Genomic DNA, 22,971 nt, shown 5'->3' on the forward strand with positions numbered 1-22,971 from the left:
ACTGGATCAACACCGGCTGACCCTGAAGCAGGGGTTTTGCCAGACTTAGAGCATTGTAAATCGCTCTTAGCTCCAGTATATTTATGTGAAGAGACATCTCCAGGCTTGACCATACTCCCTGGAAGTTTCTTCCTTGTGTTACCGCTCCCCAGCCTCTCAGACTGGCATCCGTGGTCACCAGGACCCAGTCCTGTATGCCGAATCTGCGGCCCTCTAACAGATGAGCACTCTGCAACCACCACAGAAGAGACACCCTTGTCCGTGGCGATAAGGTTATCCGCTGATGCATCTGCAGATGCGATCCGGACCATTTGTCCAGCAGATCCCACTTATAAGTTCGTGCGTGGAATCTGCCGAATGGAATCGCTTCGTAAGAAGCCACCATCTTTCCCAGGACTCTTGTGCATTGATGCACAGACACTGTCCCTGGTTTTAGGAGGTTCCTGACCAGTTCGGATAACTCCCTGGCTTTCTCCTCCGGAAGAAACACCTTTTTCTGAACCGTGTCCAGAATCATTCCCAGGAACAGCAGACGTGTCGTCGGGGTCAACTGAGATTTTGGAAAATTCAGAATCCACCCGTGTTGTTGCAGCACTAGTTGGGTTAGTGCTACTCCGTCTACCAGCTGTTCTCTGGATCTTGCCCTTATCAGGAGATCGTCCAAGTAAGGGATAATTAATACGCCTCTTCTTCGTAGAAGGATCATCATTTCGGCCATTACCTTGGTAAAGACCCGAGGTGCCGTGGACAATCCAAACGGCAGCGTCTGAAACTGATAATGACAGTTTTGCACCACGAACCTGAGGTACCCTTGATGTGAAGGGCAAATTGGGACATGCAGGTAAGCGTCCTTTATGTCCAGGGACACCATAAAGTCCCCTTCTTCCAGATTCGCTATCACTGCTCTGAGTGACTCCATCTTGAACTTGAATTTTTGTATGTACAGGTTCAAAGATTTGAGATTTAGAATAGGTCTTACCGAGCCGTCCAGCTTCGGTACCACAAATAGCGTGGAGTAATACCCCTTTCCCTGTTGTAGGAGGGGTACCTTGACTATCACCTGCTGAGCAAACAGCTTGTGAATGGCTTCCAATACCGTCGCCCTGTCCGAGGGAGACGTTGGCAAAGCAGACTTTAGGAACCGGCGAGGGGGAGACTTCTCGAATTCCAACCTGTAACCCTGAGATACTACCTGTAGAATCCAGGGGTCCACCTGTGAGCAAGCCCACTGTGCGCTGAAATTCTTGAGTCGACCCCCCACCGTTCCTGAGTCCGCTTGTAATGCCCCAGCGTCATGCTGAGGGCTTTGCAGAACCCTGGGAGGGCTTCTGTTCCTGGGCAGGGGCTGCTTGCTGCCCTCTCTTACCCCTTCCTCTGCCCCGAGGCAGATATGACTGTCCTTTTGTCCGCTTGTTCTTATAGGAACGAAAGGACTGCGGCTGAAAAGACGGTGTCTTTTTCTGTTGGGAGGGGGTCTGAGGTAAAAAAGTGGATTTTCCGGCAGTTGCCGTAGCCACCAGATCCGATAGACCGACGCCAAATAATTCCTCCCCTTTATACGGCAATACTTCCATATGTCGTTTGGAATCCGCATCACCTGACCACTGTCGCGTCCATAAACTCCTTCTGGCAGATATGGACATCGCATTTACTCTCGATGCCAGAGTGCAAATATCTCTCTGCGCATCTCGCATATAAAGGAAAGCATCCTTTAATTGCTCTATAGTCGATAAAATACTGTCCCTATCCAGGGTATCAATATTTTCAGTCAGGGAATCCAACCAGACGACCCCAGCACTGCACATCCAGGCTGAGGCGATGGCTGGTCGCAGTATAACACCAGTATGAGTGTATATACTTTTCAGGGTAGTTTCCAGCCTCCTATCAGCTGGATCCTTGAGGGCGGCCGTATCAGGAGACGGTAACGCCACTTGTTTCGATAAGCGTGTGAGCGCCTTATCCACCCTAGGGGGTGTTTCCCAGCGCGCCCTAACCTCTGGCGGGAAAGGGTATAATGCTAATAACTTTTTTGAAATTAGCATTTTTCTATCTGGGTTAACCCACGCTTCATCACATACATCATTTAATTCCTCTGATTCAGGAAAAACTACAGGTAGTTTTTTCACCCCCCACATAATACCCCTTTTTGTGGTACTTGTAGTATCAGAGATATGCAAAGCCTCCTTCATTGCCGTGATCATATAACGTGTGGCCCTACTTGAAAATACGTTTGTTTCATCACCGTCGACACTAGATTCAGTGTCTGTGTCTGGGTCTGTGTCGACCGACTGAGGTAAAGGGCGCTTTACAGCCCCTGACGGTGTCTGAGACGCCTGGGCAGGTACTAACTGGTTTGCCGGCCGTCTCATGTCGTCAACTGATTTTTGTAATGTGCTGACATTATCACGTAATTCCATAAACAAAGCCATCCATTCCGGTGTCGACTCCCTGGGGGGTGACATCACCATTATCGGCAATTGCTCTGCCTCCACGCCAACATCGTCCTCATACATGTCGACACACACGTACCGACACACAGCAGACACACAGGGAATGCTCTTATCGAAGACAGGACCCCACTAGCCCTTTGGGGAGACAGAGGGAGAGTTTGCCAGCACACACCCAAGCGCTATAATATATATGGGAACAACCCTATATAAGTGTTGTTCCTTATAGCCGCTTAAATATATAAAAATATATAAAAATATCGCCAAAATATGCCCCCCCTCTCTGTTTTACCCTGTTTCTGTAGTGCAGTGCAGGGGAGAGTCCTGGGAGCCTTCCTCACAGCGGAGCTGAGCAGGAAAATGGCGCTGTGTGCTGAGGAGAATAAGCCCCGCCCCCTATTCCGGCGGGCTTTTCTCCCGGAGTTTTAGACATTTGGCATGGGTTAAATACATACATATAGCCTTAATGGCTATATGTGATGTATTCTTTTGCCATAAAAGGTATTATATATTGCTGCCCAGGGCGCCCCCAGCAGCGCCCTGCACCCTCCGTGACCGTCTGGTGTGAAGTGTGTGACAACAATGGCGCACAGCTGCAGTGCTGTGCGCTACCTTCATGAAGACTGAAGAGCCTTCTGCCGCCTGTTTCCGGACCTTCAATCTTCAGCATCTGTAAGGGGGGTCGGCGGCGCGGCTCCGGGACGAACCCCAGGGTGAGACCTGTGTTCCGACTCCCTCTGGAGCTAATGATGTCCAGTAGCCTAAGAATCCAATCCATCCTGCACGCAGGTGAGTTGAAATTCTCTCCCCTAAGTCCCTCGATGCAGTGAGCCTGTTGCCAGCAGGACTCACTGAAAATAAAAAACCTAAAAAAACTTTTTCTAAGCAGCTCTTTAGGAGAGCCACCTAGATTGCACCCTGCTCGGACGGGCACAAAAACCTAACTGAGGCTTGGAGGAGGGTCATAGGGGGAGGAGCCAGTACACACCATGTGATCCTAAAAGCTTACTTTTTGTGCCCTGTCTCCTGCGGAGCCGCTATTCCCCATGGTCCTGACGGAGTCCCCAGCATCCACTTAGGACGTTAGAGAAATAATAAATTATAAAACTGCACTATTGGGTCAGGTCACTGGTCATCAGTCACTAGTATAACTCCTCCTAAGCTCCAGTAAGTAAATGAAGTGTCTCACTCTCACTCTCCTATCTATTTTAATTTCTAAACGGAGAGGACGCCAGCCACGTCCTCTCCCTATCAATCTCAATGCACGTGTGAAAATGGCCGCGCGCGCGGCTCCTTATATAGAATCCGAGCCTCGCGAGAATCCGACAGCGTGATGATGACGTTCGGGCGCGCTCGGGTTAACCGAGCAAGGCGGGAAGATCCGAGTCGCTCGGGCCCGTGTAAAAAAACATGAAGTTCGGGCGGGTTCGGCTTCAGAGAAACCGAACCCGCTCATCTCTAGTCCACGGCGGTGTTAAAACTCAGTGAAAATGGCCCAGCGGCCATTTTCACGGAGTTCTGCGCATGCGCAGTAGAGAAATCTCAGGGAAAATGGCCGCTGCGCCATTTTCACGGGGATCTGCGCATGCACAGTAGAGTCTGAGCACTCTAGTGCTCAGACTCTCCCCACTGCCGGCAGAGAGGAGGGGGCCCGAACGGAGGAGGCTGCACCCGGGCCTCCTCCTCTCTTAAAACGCTGCTGATTAATTCTATTACTTTCCGATACGTTGGGAAGCTGAAACTTAACACAGGTATTCTTCAGGTGGGAAATAGGAAAACTACGTAATTAGAATTTTAATAAACCTCCCCTAAGGGGATCAAAAAAGGGTGTTGACATAATGACGTCATTACAGATGTGTGGCTTGCGTTGTGTGAACGATAACGCCCAAATGGACAATCGGATCAAAATCTGGATTGCACCTCCAATGTGTAGAATTTAATAAACCACAAAAATGGTCCTGTCACTTTTTACCGTATCTGCTACGGGTTCTCCTGGGGTAACGCCAAGAACCATGGATTAATATTTACTTACATTAAGACGTCTCACATTTACATCTCTATAGATTTACCACATATTTTACAACTGTAAAAATCAGAAACTCCCGTGCGAAGAACGTCAGTGGCAAACGCAGGATTTCTAGAGTGGGGTTTCCAAAAGCATGTCCACAATCTCCCTCTCTGCGGAACATCTGAGCAAGAGCAGGAGTCTGGGGTTGCGGTAAAAGAGCCTAGTAATGACCATGGACATTAATGTAAACATTGGTCTTTTTATACACTGGAAATACAGTATTAATATGTAATAATATAGATGGTCTATAGTATAGGCTGTATCAAACATTTCAATAATATAAATAAGTGGTCAGGAAAAGGTTATACTTTCCATAATAAATAATAGAACCAGTACTGCACTTTCTAAGCACACATTCTCCCACCTCATGGTAAGGCTCCTGTCTCTTCTTCCTGGTAGCTACTCTCTGGTCCAATGCACTGATTGAGGACTCAGATCCACACACTCAGCAAACTGCACATGTGCAGCAGCTCTGCTCTGTCCCTTAAACTGCATGATGTGGCTGCAGCTTTAGAAATCGTGTTATATACTATTGCTATTTTTCTCATAATTTTAGCCATTTACCATGAGGAGGGGGGGTTTCCGGACAACCGCCCCCCCTCCACCTGCGTTTGCCTATGAACAGGTAGAACAGCTAGTATAAGTGCATAATATATTTATGTGCCCTATCCTCCTTTGGCAATAAAACATACATGATATAGGCCTTATGCAACTAAAACTAAGCCTGCAGGTCATGGTGAGGTCAATGGCTGGGGAGGCACGGGCTAGTATCAGAGCCAGATTTACACACAATGATTTGATGGGGAGTTTTGACTATAAAAATCTACATATATAAAAGCCAAATACCACTGACTGACTCACTAACTCATCATGAAATCTCCAGAACCATGCGGACTAGGAACTTGAAATTTGGACAGTAGCTTTGTTTTGTGACGTAGGCATCCACTACGAGGGGATTTGTCAAAATTCCATCCCAAAGGGGTGAAATGTGTTTGTTTGTTTTTAGTTCTTCATTATCTCTTAATCCAGATGAGACTTAGGGGTATATTCAGTTAGGGTCGGATCCATTCTGACATGCATTTGTCGGAATGGATCCGACAACCACTATTCAATCCCATCTGAATTCGACTTTAAAAAAGTTGAATTGAGATGAGGGACCCAGAGGAGGAGAGGGGGGGGGGAGCCGCGGGGAGACCAACGGGGACAGCCGCGGGCAGACGGAGGAGAGCAGCATTACAGTAGCGCTGCAGGGGGATGTCACACAGCCGCCAGACCTCACGGCAGTGTCCACCCGGCTCCAGCAAGCGTGACCTCACTTGCTGGAGCCAGGTGGACGCTGCCGTGAGCTGCGCGGCTGTGAGACATCCTGCTGCAGCACTGTGCTGTAGCGCTGCTCTCCCCTGTCTGCCCGCGGCTCTTCCCCGTCTCCCTGTGGCTCCCCCCCCCTCTGGGTCCCACAACACAGTCCGACATTTTTTTATGTTGGACTGAGATGGTCGGAAACGGGGCCAAATCCTGTCAAATTTGGCCCAGTTTCACTCAAAAGTACATGAATCGGCAGCTATACCGCTGATTCGCGTACTATTCGACAAGTCAAATTCCACGACTTGTCGAATAAAAATAGCGGGGACTGAATAGGTCGAATCACGATTCGACCTTAAAAAGTCGAAAACGGCCGTCTTTTCGACAGAGCTTTTGACCCTAATTGAATATACCCCTTAGACTGGAAAACCCTTTTCTATTAATCTGTTGTTAGCCAAAGTCAGGAGTAATAGGAAGATAGCATTGCCATAGCTTCCTCAGGTATCGCAGCAACTTTGCTTGATGGTAACAAGATGGCTCACTCTGTCTTTAAATTGCCTCTCAATCTGAACCTAGTCAGCGCTTTGCAACATCTCTAAGCAGAGTGACATGGCTCATGTAGTTCGAGAAGTCAAGCTCATCGTGTGGGACGAGTGTACCATGGACAACACGGGGGCATTGAGGCTCTTAACTGGACGCTCCGGGACATCAGGAGCTTCCCCCGTCTGATGGGTGGGGTGACAGTGCTGCTTACCAGGGACTTTAGACAGACATTACTTGCTGTGTTGCGGGGGACAATCACTGATGGGGTCAAGGCATGTCTCAAGTCATCCTACTTATGGCCAAGAGTCAACGTCCTTTCCTTGAGGGTCAACATGCGAGCACACCTCAAAGGCGACTTAAAAACAGAGGAGTTTTCTGAATTACTTCTGAAAATAGGGGGTGGCAAGTTGCTGGAGGAGGGGTGGAAGAGGCCGTATTCCGGAACACCTCTACGATTTAGTCTACGACTTGAACGCTTTGACTGAGTGGATCAACCCGGCCTTGAATGAGAATGTAAGTAAAAGCGTCTCTAGGCTGAAGGAGAGGGCTATTCTCACTCCAACAAATGACTCAGCAGTTAACATCAACAACACTCTGTTGTAGAAGCTGGCTACTATTATGGTCAGACACGAGTCGGTTGATTCTTTGGTGGAGGTGGAGGACACCATTCATTACCCTGTAGAGTTTCTGCATACTCTGAACCCACCTGGAATACAACCTCATGTACTCTATCTCAAGGTCGGTGCCCCCATAATGCTTTTCCGTAACTTGAATCCTCCCAAACTGCGCAATGGTACCAGGCCGCAGATGAAGACTCTGCACAAACATGTAACTGAAGCAACAATATCCACAGGCTTCAGCCAGGGAGAAACTGTCTTCATTCCGAGAATTCCTCTGATCCCATGATACTACCATTTCCAGTTCAAACGGCTGCAGAGTGTGAAAGTGGCTGGCTTGAATCTGAGGTGTGACTGCTTCTCCAATGGCCAGTTGTCAGTGTCGGACTGGGACATAAAGGGCCCACCGGGGGAATGCTGTTGTAGGGGCCCATGCTTAAGGGTGTGCCTAGGCTCCACTGGGGCGTGGCCAGCCACCACAGAGGTTTGGCTACCCATTACAGAGTACATGTTCTGTTCCCCTTGGTAAATATATAATAAACCGTATTCTTATGAAGTATAATGTAACATAAGTATAATGCATAATTCAAGTGCACTAGGATAGAGTCTGGAACCTAATCCCTAGAGGAGGAGGAGGGCCCACAGGCAGTGGGGCCTACCGGTGGTTCCCCCTGTTCCCCCTGTGGGCCAGTTGTATGTTGCAGATTGCAGAGTCAGCTCCTCTGACAGCCTGGCCGTTCTCCAGCCTGAAGGAAAGACTAAAAATTTAGTTTACAGGCATTCCTAACCGCTGGCATAGGGAACCCAACCCATATGTACATCTGTGATCAAGAGGTGAGCAGTTTACATTTTTATGTCCAACAGGAATATTGACCAAATGTAAGAGGGGAACCTCAGGAAGCCATCTAGAAGCTAAAACAGAGGCATCCGTAGTCTTATGCTCATCTACATAATAAATGAAATAAATATAATAGCTACAGAAACCTTTACAGATTACGTGGCTCTCACAAGAAGTTTGTTTTACCTTTTGAATTATCTTTTTTGTACAGTTCTCTTAAAAAAAATATATATATATTGCATTTATAACCCTTCTTACATATATGTTCTTAGTATAAATATGGAAACCACCATAGTTATTAGGGGGTAACTGCTCCGTCCCTCTGTTACTATTGGCACATTCATAGCAATTGTGGGAATTCCGTTAATGAATTCTAAGTGCAATACATCACAGATGATGCAGCTCATATAGATCTGGCTCATCCTACTCCCTGGTAATGATAATGAATCAGGAAAGCAACAACAAGAGCTTCAGATGGGAATATTGGGGGTAATTCTGAGTTGATCGCAGCAGCAAGTTTGTTAGCAATTGGGCAAAACCATGTGCACTGCAGGGGGGGGGGATATAACATTTGCAGAGAGAGTTAGATTTGGGTGGGTTATTTCATTTCTGTGCAGGGTACATACTGGCTGCTTGTTTTTACACTGCAATTTAGATTTAAATTTGAACACACCGTGATGAGCGGATTCGGTTTTACTCGGTTCTCAAAACCGAATCTTATTGGCTCACTGATGTCACGTGTTTTGGATAGCCAATAAGATTCGGTTTTGAGAACCGAGTAAAACCGAGTAAAACCGAATCCGCTCATTGTCCGCCTGACGGAATAAGTCATCAGAAAGCCTTGTACTGGGATGTGAGTAACATAGTGCTGCTGACTCACGTGTGCGTACTCACATCTGCCCTTCTGGAAATGCAGAGCTTAAAATTAAAGGCAAATCCCTTGCAAAATATAGTTTTGTCGCTCTGGGTATGAGGTTGTCCTGGTTCTAGTAGTTGGTCCAGTATTCGGGGAAGGGAATGCTCAAGAGAAAAAGGGAAAGAAAAAACTATTTTGAATTACTCCCCGTTTTTGAGATTCGGGGAGGGAAAAAAATGCAAATCGCAAAAAAAAATTCCACTATATTAAACCAGGAATCCCTGGAAGAGGACATTTTAGGACTGGGGAAAAGGGGGTTCACAGCAGATCACAAGACAACCACGCTTTAAAGGAGTATCCAATTAGTCTCAACATTTGTTTGAGTGTGGAAAAACAGGGGGGGTTTCGCAATTTTGTTTTGGGCGCTGATTTCTTGGGAGGCTTTCCAATTAGAACTAGTGATGAGCGGGTTCGGTTCCTCGGAATCCGAACCCCCCCGAACTTCAGCCTTTTTACACGGATCCGAGGCAGACTCGGATCTTCCCGCCTTGCTCGGCTAACCCGAGCGCGCCCGAACGTCATCATCCCGCTGTCGGATTCTCGCGAGGCTCGGATTCTATCACGAGACTCGGATTCTATATAAGGAGCCGCGCGTCGCCGCCATTTTCACACGTGCATTGAGATTCATAGGGAGAGGACGTGGCTGGCGTCCTCTCCATTTAGATTAGAAGAGAGAGAGTGAGAGTGAGACACTTGATTTACTGGAGCTTAGGAGTACTCAGAGAGTGCAGAGTTTACTAGTGACTGACCAGTGACCACCAGTGCAGTTTTATTATATTATTATTTAATATAATCCGTTCTCTGCCTGAAAAAAAACGATACACAGTGACACAGTAACAGTATACCATATCTGTGCTCAGCCTCAGTGTGCTGCATCATCTATGTATATCTGACTGTGCTGAGTGCTCAGTGCTCACACAGCTTAATTGTGGGGGAGACTGGGGAGCAGTAGCAGGAGTACATATTATTTAACAGTGCACACTTTGCTGCCAGAGTGCCACTGCCAGTGTGACTGACCAGTGACCACTGTCTGACCACCAGTATATTGTGATTGTCTGCCTGAAAAAGTTAAACACTCGTCGTGTGGTGTTTTTATTCTATAAACGCATTCTGCTGACAGTGTCCAGCAGGTCCGTCATTAATTATATAATATATACCTGTTCGGCTGCAGTAGTGATATATATATATTTTTTTTTTATATCATTATCATCCAGTCTATATTAGCAGCAGACGCAGTACGGTAGTCCACGGCTGTAGCTACCTCTGTGTCGGCAGTCGCTCGTCCATCCATAATTGTATACCACCTACCTGTGGTGTTTTTTTTTCTTTCTATCTTCTTGATACTACTAGTAGCTTACTTTAGGAGTCTGCAGTGCTGCTGACAGTGTCCAGCAGGTCCGTCATTATATAATATATACATGTCCGGCTGCAGTAGTGATATATATATATTTTTTACATCATTATCATCCAGTCTATATTAGCAGCAGACGCAGTACGGTAGTCCACGGCTGTAGCTACCTCTGTGTCGGCAGTCGCTCGTCCATCCATAATTGTATACCACCTACCTCTGGTGTTTTTTTTTTTCTATCTTCTTGATACTACTAGTAGCTTACTTTAGGAGTCTGCAATGCTGCTGACAGTGTCCAGCAGGTCCGTCATTATATAATATATACCTGTCCGGCTGCAGTAGTGATATATATATATATATTTTTTTTATATCATTATCATCCAGTCTATATTAGCAGCAGACGCAGTACGGTAGTCCACGGCTGTAGCTACCTCTGTGTCGGCAGTCGCTCGTCCATCCATAATTGTATACCACCTACCTGTGGTGTTTTTTTTTTTTTTCTATCTTCTTGATACTAGTAGCTTACTTTAGGAGTCTGCAGTGCTGCTGACAGTGTCCAGCAGGTCCGTCATTATATAATATATACCTGTCCGGCTGCAGTAGTGATATATATATATATTTTTATATCATTATCATCCAGTCTATATTAGCAGCAGACGCAGTACGGTAGTCCACGGCTGTAGCTACCTCTGTGTCGGCAGTCGCTCGTCCATCCATAATTGTATACCACCTACCTGTGGTGTTTTTTTTTTTCTATCTTCTTGATACTACTAGTAGCTTACTTTAGGAGTCTGCAGTGCTGCTGACAGTGTCCAGCAGGTCCGTCATTATATAATATATACCTGTCCGGCTGCAGTAGTGATATATATATATATTTTTTATATCATCATCCAGTCTATATTAGCAGCAGACGCAGTACGGTAGTCCACGGCTGTAGCTACCTCTGTGTCTGCAGTCGCTCGTCCATCCATATTTGTATACCACCTACCTGTGGTGTTTTTTTTCTTTCTATCTTCTTGATACTAGTAGCTTACTTTAGGAGTCTGCAGTGCTGCTGACAGTGTCCAGCAGGTCCGTCATTATATAATATATACCTGTCCGGCTACAGTAGTGATATATATATATTTTTTATATCATTATCATCCAGTCTATATTAGCAGCAGACGCAGTATGGTAGTCCATGGCTGTAGCTACCTCTGTGTCGGCAGTCGCTCGTCCATCCATAATTGTATACCACCTACCTGTGGTGGTTTTTTTTTCTATCTTCTTGATACTACTAGTAGCTTACTTTAGGAGTCTGCAGTGCTGCTGACAGTGTCCAGCAGGTCCGTCATTATATAATATATACCTGTCCGGCTGCAGTAGTGATATATATATATATATATATTTTATATCATTATCATCCAGTCTATATTAGCAGCAGATGCAGTATGGTAGTCCACGGCTGTAGCTACCTCTGTGTCGGCAGTCGCTCGTCCATCCATAATTGTATACCACCTACCTGTGGTGTTTTTTTTCTTCTATCTTCTTGATACTAGTAGCTTACTTTAGGAGTCTGCAGTGCTGACAGTGTCCAGCAGGTCCGTCATTATATAATATATACCTGTCAGGCTGCAGTAGTGATATATATATATATATTTTTTATATCATTATCATCCAGTCTATATTAGCAGCAGACGCAGTACGGTAGTCCACGGCTGTAGCTACCTCTGTGTCGGCAGTCGCTCGTCCATCCATAAGTATACTAGTATCCATCCATCTCCATTGTTTACCTGAGGTGCCTTTTAGTTGTGCCTATTAAAATATGGAGAACAAAAATGTTGAGGTTCCAAAAATAGGGAAAGATCAAGATCGACTTCCACCTCGTGCTGAAGCTGCTGCCACTAGTCATGGCCGAGACGATGAAATGCCAGCAATGTCGTCTGCCAAGGCCGATGCCCAATGTCATAGTACAGAGCATGTAAAATCCAAAACACCAAATATCAGTAAAAAAAGGACTCAAAAATCTAAAATAAAATTGTCAGAGGAGAAGCGTAAACTTGCCAATATGCCATTTAACACACGGAGTGGCAAGGAACGGCTGAGGCCCTGGCCTATGTTCATGGCTAGTGGTTCACCTTCACATGAGGATGGAAGCACTCAGCCTCTCGCTAGAAAAATGAAAAGACTCAAGCTGGCAAAAGCACAGCAAAGAACTGTGCGTTCTTCGAAATCACAAATCCACAAGGAGAGTCCAATTGTGTAGTTTGCGATGCCTGACCTTCCCAACACTGGACGTGAAGAGCATGCGCCTTCCACCATTTGCACGCCCCCTGCAAGTGCTGGAAGGAGCACCCGCAGTCCAGTTCCTGATAGTCAGATTGAAGATGTCAGTGTTGAAGTACACCAGGATGAGGAGGATATGGGTGTTGCTGGCGCTGGGGAGGAAATTGACCAGGAGGATTCTGATGGTGAGGTGGTTTGTTTAAGTCAGGCACCCGGGGAGACACCTGTTGTCCGTGGGAGGAATAGGGCCATTGACATGCCTGGTGAAAATACCCAAAAAATCAGCTCTTCGGTGTGGAAGTATTTCAACAGAAATGCGGACAACATTTGTCAAGCCGTGTGTTGCCTTTGTCAAGCTGTAATAAGTAGGGGTAAGGACGTTAACCACCTCGGAACATCCTCCCTTATACGTCACCTGCAGCGCATTCATCATAAGTCAGTGACAAGTTCAAAAACTTTGGGCGACAGCGGAAGCAGTCCACTGACCAGTAAATCCCTTCCTCTTGTAACCAAGCTCACGCAAACCACCCCACCAACTCCCTCAGTGTCAATTTCCTCCTTCCCCAGGAATGCCAATAGTCCTGCAGGCCATGTCACTGGCAATTCTGACGAGTCCTCTCCTGCCTGGGAATCCTCCGATGCATCCTTGCGTGTAACGCCTACTGCTGCTGGCGCTGCTGCTGTTGTTGCTGCTGGGAGTCGATGGTCATCCCAGAGGGGAAGTCGTACTCGTAAGACCACTTTTACTACTTCCACCAAGCAATTGACTGTCCAACAGTCCTTTGCGAGGAAGATGAAATATCACAGCAGTCATCCTGCTGCAAAGCGGATAACTGAGGCCTTGGCATCCTGGGCGGTGAGAAACGTGGTTCCGGTATCCATCATTACTGCAGAGGCAACTAGAGACTTGTTGGAGGTACTGTGTCGCCGGTACCAAATACCATCTAGGTTCCATTTCTCTAGGCAGGCGATACCGAAAATGTACACAGACCTCAGAAAGACTCACCAGTGTCCTAAAAAATGCAGTTGTACCCAATGTCCACTTAACCACGGACATGTGGACAAGTGGAGCAGGGCAGGCTCAGGACTATATGACTGTGACAGCCCACTGGGTAGATGTATGGACTCCCGCCGCAAGAACAGCAGCGGTGGCACCAGTAGCAGCATCTCGCAAACGCCAACTCTTTCCTAGGCAGGCTACGCTTTGTATCACCGCTTTCCAGAATACGCACACAGCTAAAAACCTCTTACGGCAACTGAGGAAGATCATCGCAGAATGGCTTACCCCAATTGGACTCTCCTGTGGATTTGTGGCATCGGACAACGCCAGCAATATTGTGTGTGCATTAAATATGGGCAAATTCCAGCACGTCCCATGTTTTGCACATACCTTGAATTTGGTGGTGCAGAATTATTTAAAAAACGAGAGGGGCGTGCAAGAGATGCTGTCGGTGGCCAGAAGAATTGCGGGACACTTTCGGCGTACAGGCACCACGTACAGAAGACTGGAGCACCACCAAAAACGCCTGAACCTGCCCTGCCATCATCTGAAGCAAGAAGTGGTAACGAGGTGGAATTCAACCCTCTATATGCTTCAGAGGTTGGAGGAGCAGCAAAAGGCCATTCAAGCCTATACAACTGACCACGATATAGGAGGTGGAATGCACCTGTCTCAAGCGCAGTGGAGAATGATTTCAACGTTGTGCAAGGTTCTGCAACCTTTTGAACTTGCCACACGTGAAGTCAGTTCAGACACTGCCAGCCTGAGTCAGGTCATTCCCCTCATCAGGCTTTTTTCAGAAGAAGTTGGAGACATTGAAGGAGGAGCTAACACAGAGCGATTCCGCTAGGCATGTGGGACTTGTGGATGGAGCCCTTAATTCGCTTAACAAGGATTCACGGGTGGTCAATCTGTTGAAATCAGAGCACTACATTTTGGCCACCGTGCTCGATCCTAGATTTAAAACCTACCTTGGATCTCTCTTTCCGGCAGACACAAGTCTGCTGGGGTTCAAAGAACTGCTGGTGAGAAAATTGTCAAGTCAAGCGGAACGCGACCTGTCAACATCTCCTCCTTCACATTCTCCCGCAACTGGGGGTGCGAGGAAAAGGCTCAGAATTCCGAGCCCACCCGCTGGCGGTGATGCAGGACAGTCTGGAGCGACTGCTGATGCTGACATCTGGTCCGGACTGAAGGACCTGACAACGATTACGGACATGTCGTCTACTATCACTGCATATGATTCTCTCCCCATTGAAAGAATGGTGGAGGATTATATGAGTGACCGCATCCAAGTAGGCACGTCAGACAGTCCGTACTTATACTGGCAGGAAAAAGAGGCAATTTGGAGGCCCTTGCACAAACTGGCTTTATTCTACCTAAGTTGCCCTCCCACAAGTGTGTACTCCGAAAGAGTGTTTAGTGCCGCCGCTCACCTTGTCAGCAATCGGCGTACGAGGTTACATCCTGAAAATGTGGAGAAGATGATGTTCATTAAAATGAATTATAATCAATTCCTCCGTGGAGACATTGACCAGCAGCAATTGCCTCCACAAAGTACACAGGGAGCTGAGATGGTGGATTCCAGTGGGGACGAATTGATAATCTGTGAGGAGGGGGATGTACACGGTGATATATCGGAGGATGATGATGAGGTGGACATCTTGCCTCTGTAGAGCCAGTTTGTGCAAGGAGAGATTAATTGCTTCTTTTTTGGTGGGGGTCCAAACCAACCCGTCATTTCAGTCACAGTCGTGTGGCAGACCCTGTCACTGAAATGATGGGTTGGTTAAAGTGTACATGTCCTGTTTATACAACATAAGGGTGGGTGGGAGGGCCCAAGGACAATTCCATCTTGCACCTCTTTTTTCTTTCATTTTTCTTTGCGTCATGTGCTGTTTGGGGGGTGTTTTTTGGAAGGGCCATCCTGCGTGACACTGCAGTGCCACTCCTAGATGGGCCAGGTGTTTGTGTCGGCCACTAGGGTCGCTTAGCTTACTCACACAGCTACCTCATGTGCTGCTGTTTGGGGAGTGTTTTTTGGAAGGGCCATCCTGCGTGACACTGCAGTGCCACTCCTAGATGGGCCAGGTGTTTGTGTCGGCCACTAGGGTCGCTTAGCTTACTCACACAGCTACCTCATTGCGCCTCTTTTTTTCTTTGCGTCATGTGCTGTTTGGGGAGTGTTTTTTGGAAGGGCCATCCTGCGTGACACTGCAGTGCCACTCCTAGATGGGCCAGGTGTTTGTGTCGGCCACTAGCGTCGCTTAGCTTACTCACACAGCTACCTCATTACGCCTCTTTTTTTCTTTGCGTCATGTGCTGTTTGGGGAGTGTTTTTTGGAAGGGCCATCCTGCGTGACACTGCAGTGCCACTCCTAGATGGGCCAGGTGTTTGTGTCGGCCACTAGGGTCGCTTAGCTTACTCACACAGCTACCTCATGTGCTGCTGTTTGGGGAGTGTTTTTTGGAAGGGCCATCCTGCGTGACACTGCAGTGCCACTCCTAGATGGGCCAGGTGTTTGTGTCGGCCACTAGGGTCGCTTAGCTTACTCACACAGCTACCTCATTGCGCCTCTTTTTTTTCTTCTTTGCGTCATGTGCTGCTGTTTGGGGAGTGTTTTTTGGAAGGGCCATCCTGCGTGACACTGCAGTGCCACTCCTAGATGGGCCAGGTGTTTGTGTCGGCCACTAGGGTCACTTAGCTTACTCACACAGCTACCTCATTGCGCCTCTTTTTTTCTTTGCGTCATGTGCTGTTTGGGGAGTGTTTTTTGGAAGGGCCATCCTGCGTGACACTGCAGTGCCACTCCTAGATGGGCCAGGTGTTTGTGTCGGCCACTAGGGTCGCTTAGCTTACTCACACAGCTACCTCATTGCGCCTCTTTTTTTCTTTGCGTCATGTGCTGTTTGGGGAGTGTTTTTTGGAAGGGCCATCCTGTGTGACACTGCAGTGCCACTCCTAGATGGGCCAGGTGTTTGTGTCGGCCACTAGGGTCGCTTAGCTTACTCACACAGCTACCTCATTGCGCCTCTTTTTTTCTTTGCCTCATGTGCTGTTTGGGGAGTGTTTTTTGGAAGGGCCATCCTGCGTGACACTGCAGTGCCACTCCTAGATGGGCCAGGTGTTTGTGTCGGCCACTTGGGTCGCTTAGCTTAGCCATCCAGCGACCTCGGTGCAAATTTTAGGACTAAAAATAATAGTGTGAGGTGTTCAGAATAGACTGAAAATGAGTGGAAATTATGGTTATTGAGGTTAATAATACTTTGGGATCAAAATGAACCCCAAATTCTATGATTTAAGCAGTTTTTTAGGGTTTTTTGAAAAAAACACCCGAATCCAAAACACACCCGAATCCGACAAAAAAAATTCGGTGAGGTTTTGCCAAAACGCGTTCGAACCCAAAACACGGCCGTGGAACCGAACCCAAAACCAAAACACAAAACCCGAAAAATTTCCGGTGCTCATCACTAATTAGAACCCATTTTTTTCGTCCAATTTTTTTTTTCCATTTTCGGGCAAACACATGTAGTATCTGCGAAAAGCCACGAACCTATGTGCTTTTGCAGCTGTGATTGGGTAAAAAATGGAATCAGGGCTAATTGGATAGCTTCGGGGGAGATAATTACCTGCGGTAAATGACCCCAGCTAATTGAATACTGCACATAGGGGTATATGCAATTCCGGACGAATTGCGCCTTTTTTTCGTCCGTTTTAAAATTCGACTGTACTCGACAGCCACAGCCCTCCCGCCGGGACCATGAATTCACCATATGCAATACAAAACTCATTCGACACTCCCCTTGTCGAATAACGGACCAATCGTCGAGTAGTGGGCGTCCTGAATTCGACTTCCCGCCGTTTGCAGCCTTTTATTAGGGCTTGTTTGCTGCGTGCTCAGCAGCCATTTTGTGAACCTGCAGAGAGGTGTGAGGAGGTGCAGAGCTAGCAAATTGGTTGTTTGCTGTGGTATCGTTTGGACACCCAGCAGGCTTTAATCCAGGACAGACAGGAGGATACCTGTTACCCCGGAGGAGAGTCTTTTTGGAGCTATTTCTACATTTTTAGGTAAGTACCACATGTGGGTCTGGTGTTGCATTCATGTGTTTGTGTAGTGGGGGTTGCCATGAGGTGTACATGGGGTGTTTGGGGTATGTCTTTGTGGTGGGATATATATATGTGTGCAGGTATGTGTATAGCTCCTGCTTGTATTGCTGCATTGTTTTTGGGAGTTTTGTGTTTTGGGGTAGTTTTTCACGTTTTTTTTTCTTTCTTAAAATTACTTTTTGGGTCATGCTTTTGCATTGGTGTACCTCCAGCATGTGCAGGGATGTTTTTTGTCTTGTTTGGGGTGATTTTAGTGTGTCGGTATCAATGTGGTCGACATGTGATGTCGTTTGTTTGCTAAAACAGTTTTTTTTGCTCCTATTTTAGCACTGGTGTACCTCCAGCATGTGCAGGGATGCTTTTTGGCTTGTTTGGGGTGACTTGGAGCAAGTTTGTCAGCCATGCGGTCGACATGTCATGTCGTTTGTTTGCCAAACATGTTTTTTTGCTCCTATTTTAGCACTGGTGTACCTCCAGCATGTGCAGGGATGCTTTTTGGCTTGTTTGGGGTGACTTGGAGCAAGTTTGTCAGCCATGCGGTCGACATGTCATGTCGTTTGTTTGCCAAACTTTTTTTGCTCCTATTTTAGCACTGGTGTACCTCCAGCATGTGCAGGGATGCTTTTTGGCTTGTTTGGGGTGACTTGGAGCAAGTTTGTGTCGGCCATGCGGTCGACATGTCATGTCGTTTGTTTGCCAAACATGTTTTTTGGATCCTATTTTAGCACTGGTGTACCTCCAGCATGTGCAGGGATGCTTTTTGGCTTGTTTGGGGTGACTTGGAGCAAGTTTGTGTCGGCCATGCGGTCGACATGTCATGTCGTTTGTTTGCCAAACATGTTTTTTGGATCCTATTTTAGCACTGGTGTACCTCCAGCATGTGCCAGGATGCTTTTTGGCTTGTTTGGGGTGACTTGGAGCAAGTTTGTGTCGGCCATGCGGTCGACATGTCATGTCGTTTGTTTGCCAAACATGTTTTTTTGCTCCTATTTTAGCACTGGTGTACCTCCAGCATAAGCAGGGATGCTTTTTGGCTTGTTTGGTGTGACTGTGTGTGTCAGCCATTTTGTGTGTCAGCCATAGTGATTAAAGTTAGGATCACTGGAGTTTGAGTGTTATCTAAAATGAAGTGGAAAGGATGTTTACCATCTTGCTGTTCTAAGGGGGTCATTCTGACCCGTTCGCACCAAGCGGTTTTTCGCTGCGGTGCGAACGGGTATGGAATGTGCATGCGTGGCGGCCACAGTGCACGTGCACGACATTGCCCGGTGCGGCTAACGAAGGAAGCGGTCGCAGAGCCGACCGCAAAGAAGACTGACAGGAAGAAGGCGTTCCAGGGCGGATCCGGACGGTTTGGAGCCGTTTTCGGGGAGTGGTGAGTTAAACGCAGGCGTGTCCAGGAGAACGGAGGGCGGATGTCTGAAGTCAAAGCCGGCCCCAGCATCGCAGAGATCGTAGCACAGGGTAAGTATGTCCAGGGCTAGTCTTCTTTTGTGTGAAATATTTTTAGCTTAGCAGGGCTGCACAAGCAATCGCAGCCCTGCTAAGCTAAAATACACTCCCCCATAGGCGTGGACTAGTTTATCGCAGCAGCAGAAAAAAGTTGCTGGCTGCGATCAACTCGGAATGCGTCCTTGGTCTGCTGTAATCAGGCATTAAACCAAGCACATTCTCTGAGCAAGGGTCACACTTATTATCATTGAAATATGGATTTTTAATGCCATTAAATGCTTCATTTCTTGCAGTACTGATATGATACCACACTCTCCTGTATATATAATGTCTGTATATACAGTGAGATCTGACATCATTGCTTATATGATTTCTAATGCGTGGAATGAACACTTGATCATTAAAAGGAATAGCATGCCTGCATTGTCATTTATCATAAACTTTATCTTTATTTATCTGCATAATGATTTGGTCGAAGAACTCCTTGATGACTATTAATATCCATATCATTTACGGTATCAAGTGCCTTATAACCTGCATGAATCCATGGCTCCCTTGCAGTTCATGTATTGAAATCCTTGCATGTTTGTATATACACAAAAACTAGAATTAAGAATCTGGAATTGCCACTAACACAACGATCAGCTGTTTAAATAGCTTTTTATAGGAGGACATAGACAAAGGAGGGGTAATAAATAGTGGCCCTCAGCCTGGATACCTTTGATGAAGTCACTGATAAGAGATGAAACGCGTCAGGAGGAACAAGTCCTTTTAAGGAGGAGAAACAAGGTCTCTATTTCTGCATGCTCCGGATATGATATCTGTGACACTGCAAAGACGCTTCATAGGAGCACACAGAGGTCCATCCTTTTGCCGGCGAAGGGTGTCGTTGGCGCAACATTTAAACGCCCGCAGCGGCATCTGATCTCGCACCCTTCGCGGAATGATTTCGGGCTGAATTCCCACCAAAGTGCTCGGAGCAGTATGGGGCAGCGAGCACTTTTGTGTGAATTCGGACCTCCGTAAAGTGCTCTTTTAATAGTGAATCTTAAATAGTGAGTTGGTCACTTCCAGAAAAAGGTATTATGCTTTATATTACACGTGTGACATAACTATAACATTCACTCTCTGATATTCCAGACCCACCTGTTTATGTACATAGTAGCTGTAGGTGCCATCAATACCGTGGGCTCGTTATTTGGTACTTTTCCGACCAGTAATGCACTCTGCAGATTCTCCACTGCACTCAGTAAATGCTGTGACACTGTGCTCTATAGAAAAGGAGAGTGCAGTTATTTACACATTCCATCCACACTGTATCTGCAATTTTACTGTAGTCTATACATTTCATACAAGAATGGCAAGATATACAGTACAAGGGGGCTGATTCAGACCTGATAAACGCACAGCAGCGATTGGGTCTGAAGTGCGCATGCGTCATCGCCGCAGTGCGCCGGTGCATGGCAGACAGCCGACGGCTGTCGTAGCTCTGCGATCGTCTCTGCCTGATTGACAGGCAAAGGTGGTCGCTGGGCGGGAGGTGGCGGGCCAGCGGCGTTTAGCCGCCGTTTAGGGGGTGTGATCCGGGCAACGAGGCATGTCCGGACCGTTGGGGGGGGGGGGGGGGGGGGCAGGCCATGGCTGCTATGTGACGTCACACGCAGCCACTGCGACCCGGGCAGCGATGAGTAGCTCTCTTGACAGCGTGCAGGAGCTGCGCAGGCTGGGAGCTGCGCTGGCTGGGAGCTGTGCTGGCAGGGAGCTACTCCTGAAGTACAAAAGCATCGCTGCTGTGCAATGCTTTTGTACTTGCGCGACGGGGCAGGGGCTGACGTGCGGGGCGGGCTAGCCCTGTGCTGGGCGTGTCCCTCCCCCCGCATGTCAGAGTGACTAATCGTAGATGTGCTAAATTTAGCACATCTACGATCAGGTCTGAATTAGCCCCAAGATGTCTCATCCAACCCGGAGGTATTCATTGAGTCATGCCTCAAGGCAACATGGAAACCTATTATGTATCTTAGTGGGGTCCCACCCAGACCACTGCGTCCAGTCAGGATCCATACTGCAGCTCACAGTGCAGGACTAGCAATGCATGTGTGGTGTTGTTTGATAAAGGGGAATGGCATACCTCCCAAATGTCCCAATTTTCATGGGACAGTCCCATTTTTTTGGGACTGTCCTGCTGTCCCACCCACGGGCCAAAGTGTCCCTCGGAGGGGGCAGCTCGGAGGCTCCTGCACCCGCTGCTCTGCTTAGACGCTGTGCGCATGGCGCCTATTCACTAGAGATGGAGGGAGAGGGGGCATGCCCCCATAGTGATGAAAAACAGGGGCGTGGCTCACGATCGAGGCACTCCCGTGAAGCCACACCCCTTTCTTATAGGCCATGCCCCTTTTTCGGTCGAGCGTGGTCCTTCTCTCCTTCCAATGTTGGGAGGTATGGAATGGGCAATATAGAAAGAGGGAAACACTAATATAAAAAGTATCCTGTTGTGTTGTTCTGTGAAGCAACAGCTGTATGAGTTCCACGAACAGCGGGCTCACCAGGAAGATTCCTGGTAGGCCAACGTGTCTGTGGGGCCTGTTTTATGTGCTTCCCGTGTAAAACCCTGCTACGTACCCAGGAAGGATTTCCAGGTGACTGGATACGGGTGGAGCCATTTCCACTGATAAAAATCCCGGTTGTTTGCACATGAATGCGCATCAACCCTGGGATTATTGGGGAGTAGAAAAGGGTCTATCCCGGATCCCTGATCCTGCTCTTTACCCAGATTGGGCTGAGGACCTGGGAATTTGCCAGGTGATAACCCGGCAATTTCTTGGGACTACCATGGAAAAGGGGTACACCGCATTAAGCATTTTAGTGGATTTCTTTAACAAACATGCTATCATCTCATTACCTGCTGTACACAAGACCTACCCTGCTCTCCCCATCAGTCCCGTTCCTTGCACTGGCTTCCAGCACATTGCTGATAGCATTAAAGAGATAGTTTGCTGTTGTTTCCTTTGTTTGGTCTTGTTCATTGTTTATGGTCAGTAAGGAATGACTGACGTCTTTCAGCACGGTCATGGCTTCCACCTAGAAGAAAAGTGTAGGAGATTATTGCGGAACATCATAGGGCATATAATATAACTGTCCACCAGGCACTGAACTTTACAGAGGATCTGTGGGTCTGCAGTGCATGCTGGGAACTGAAGTTGAACAGGTGGAGTGGAATAGGTTGTGAACAGTAAAACTGTTGTAGCAAATTATTTAACATGATAATGGGGGATATGTACTAAGCAGTAAAAAAAAAGTGGAGAAGTGAGTCAGTGGAGAAGTTGCCCATGGCAACCAATCAGCATTGAAAGAACATTAATAATTTGCATACTTTCAAATTATACAGAGCAGCTGATTGGTTGCCATGGACAACTTCTCCACTGGCTCATTTCTCCACGCTTATCACTGCTTAGTACATTCCCCCCTATGTGTCTGTTATGTGCTCGGAGACCTAGCATACAGATAAAGTTAAGGATTAGTCTGTATATTATTTCCTTACCTGAGCTGATGAAGACAATTCTTCGCTTCTTAATGTAATGTCTTTCAGCACCTCGGACATCTGCAGAGCTGTGTGCAGTGACGTGACATTAACAGCAGAGAGCGCTGTTAGCATTACTTCACGTAACTAGAATGAAAAGAAAAATGTTTCAGTCATATACTGTAGCCTGAATAACAGTTATCTCTCCGATAACCTGCAAGGGCTATATTCATCAGAAAAAATACGAGTTTAATTCCGGAAGCGATTACTGGGTTTGGTACGGGAACAAGGCGTTTAGGATACCGCCGGTCAGAATACCGACTCCCAACATGTGAGAATCATAACAGTGCTTCATAAAGAATATAAATCTAATCCGAACCCTTCTCTTAATCCTAACCCTCCCTTCCCGCAGCCTAACCCTAACCCCCTCCTTCCCCGCAGCCTAACCCTAACCATCCCATCTTGCAGCCTAACCCCCCCCCCACAGCCTAACCTTAACCTCCCCGCAGCCTAACCCTAACCATCCCATTCTGCAGCCTAATCCACTTCC

The 22,971-nt window shown here is 47.3% G+C and overlaps 1 protein-coding gene across 1 annotated transcript in view; it reads right to left on the minus strand.

Moving 5' to 3' along the window:
- LOC134968785 (polycystin-1-like protein 2) overlaps window positions 1-22,971 on the minus strand; it is a 206,213-nt gene that overhangs the window by 122,499 nt on the left and 60,743 nt on the right. The window contains exons 14-16 of the mRNA XM_063944269.1: window positions 22,443-22,568; window positions 21,824-21,982; window positions 20,051-20,175 (exon numbers count right to left, since the gene is read on the minus strand). Coding sequence (XP_063800339.1) covers window positions 20,051-20,175; window positions 21,824-21,982; window positions 22,443-22,568 — 410 coding nt within the window. The remainder of the gene's footprint in view (window positions 1-20,050; window positions 20,176-21,823; window positions 21,983-22,442; window positions 22,569-22,971) is intronic.

The sequence above is a fragment of the Pseudophryne corroboree genome, chromosome 11 (genome assembly GCF_028390025.1).
Source record: "Pseudophryne corroboree isolate aPseCor3 chromosome 11, aPseCor3.hap2, whole genome shotgun sequence".
In the NCBI taxonomy this organism is placed as follows: Eukaryota; Metazoa; Chordata; class Amphibia; order Anura; family Myobatrachidae; genus Pseudophryne; species Pseudophryne corroboree.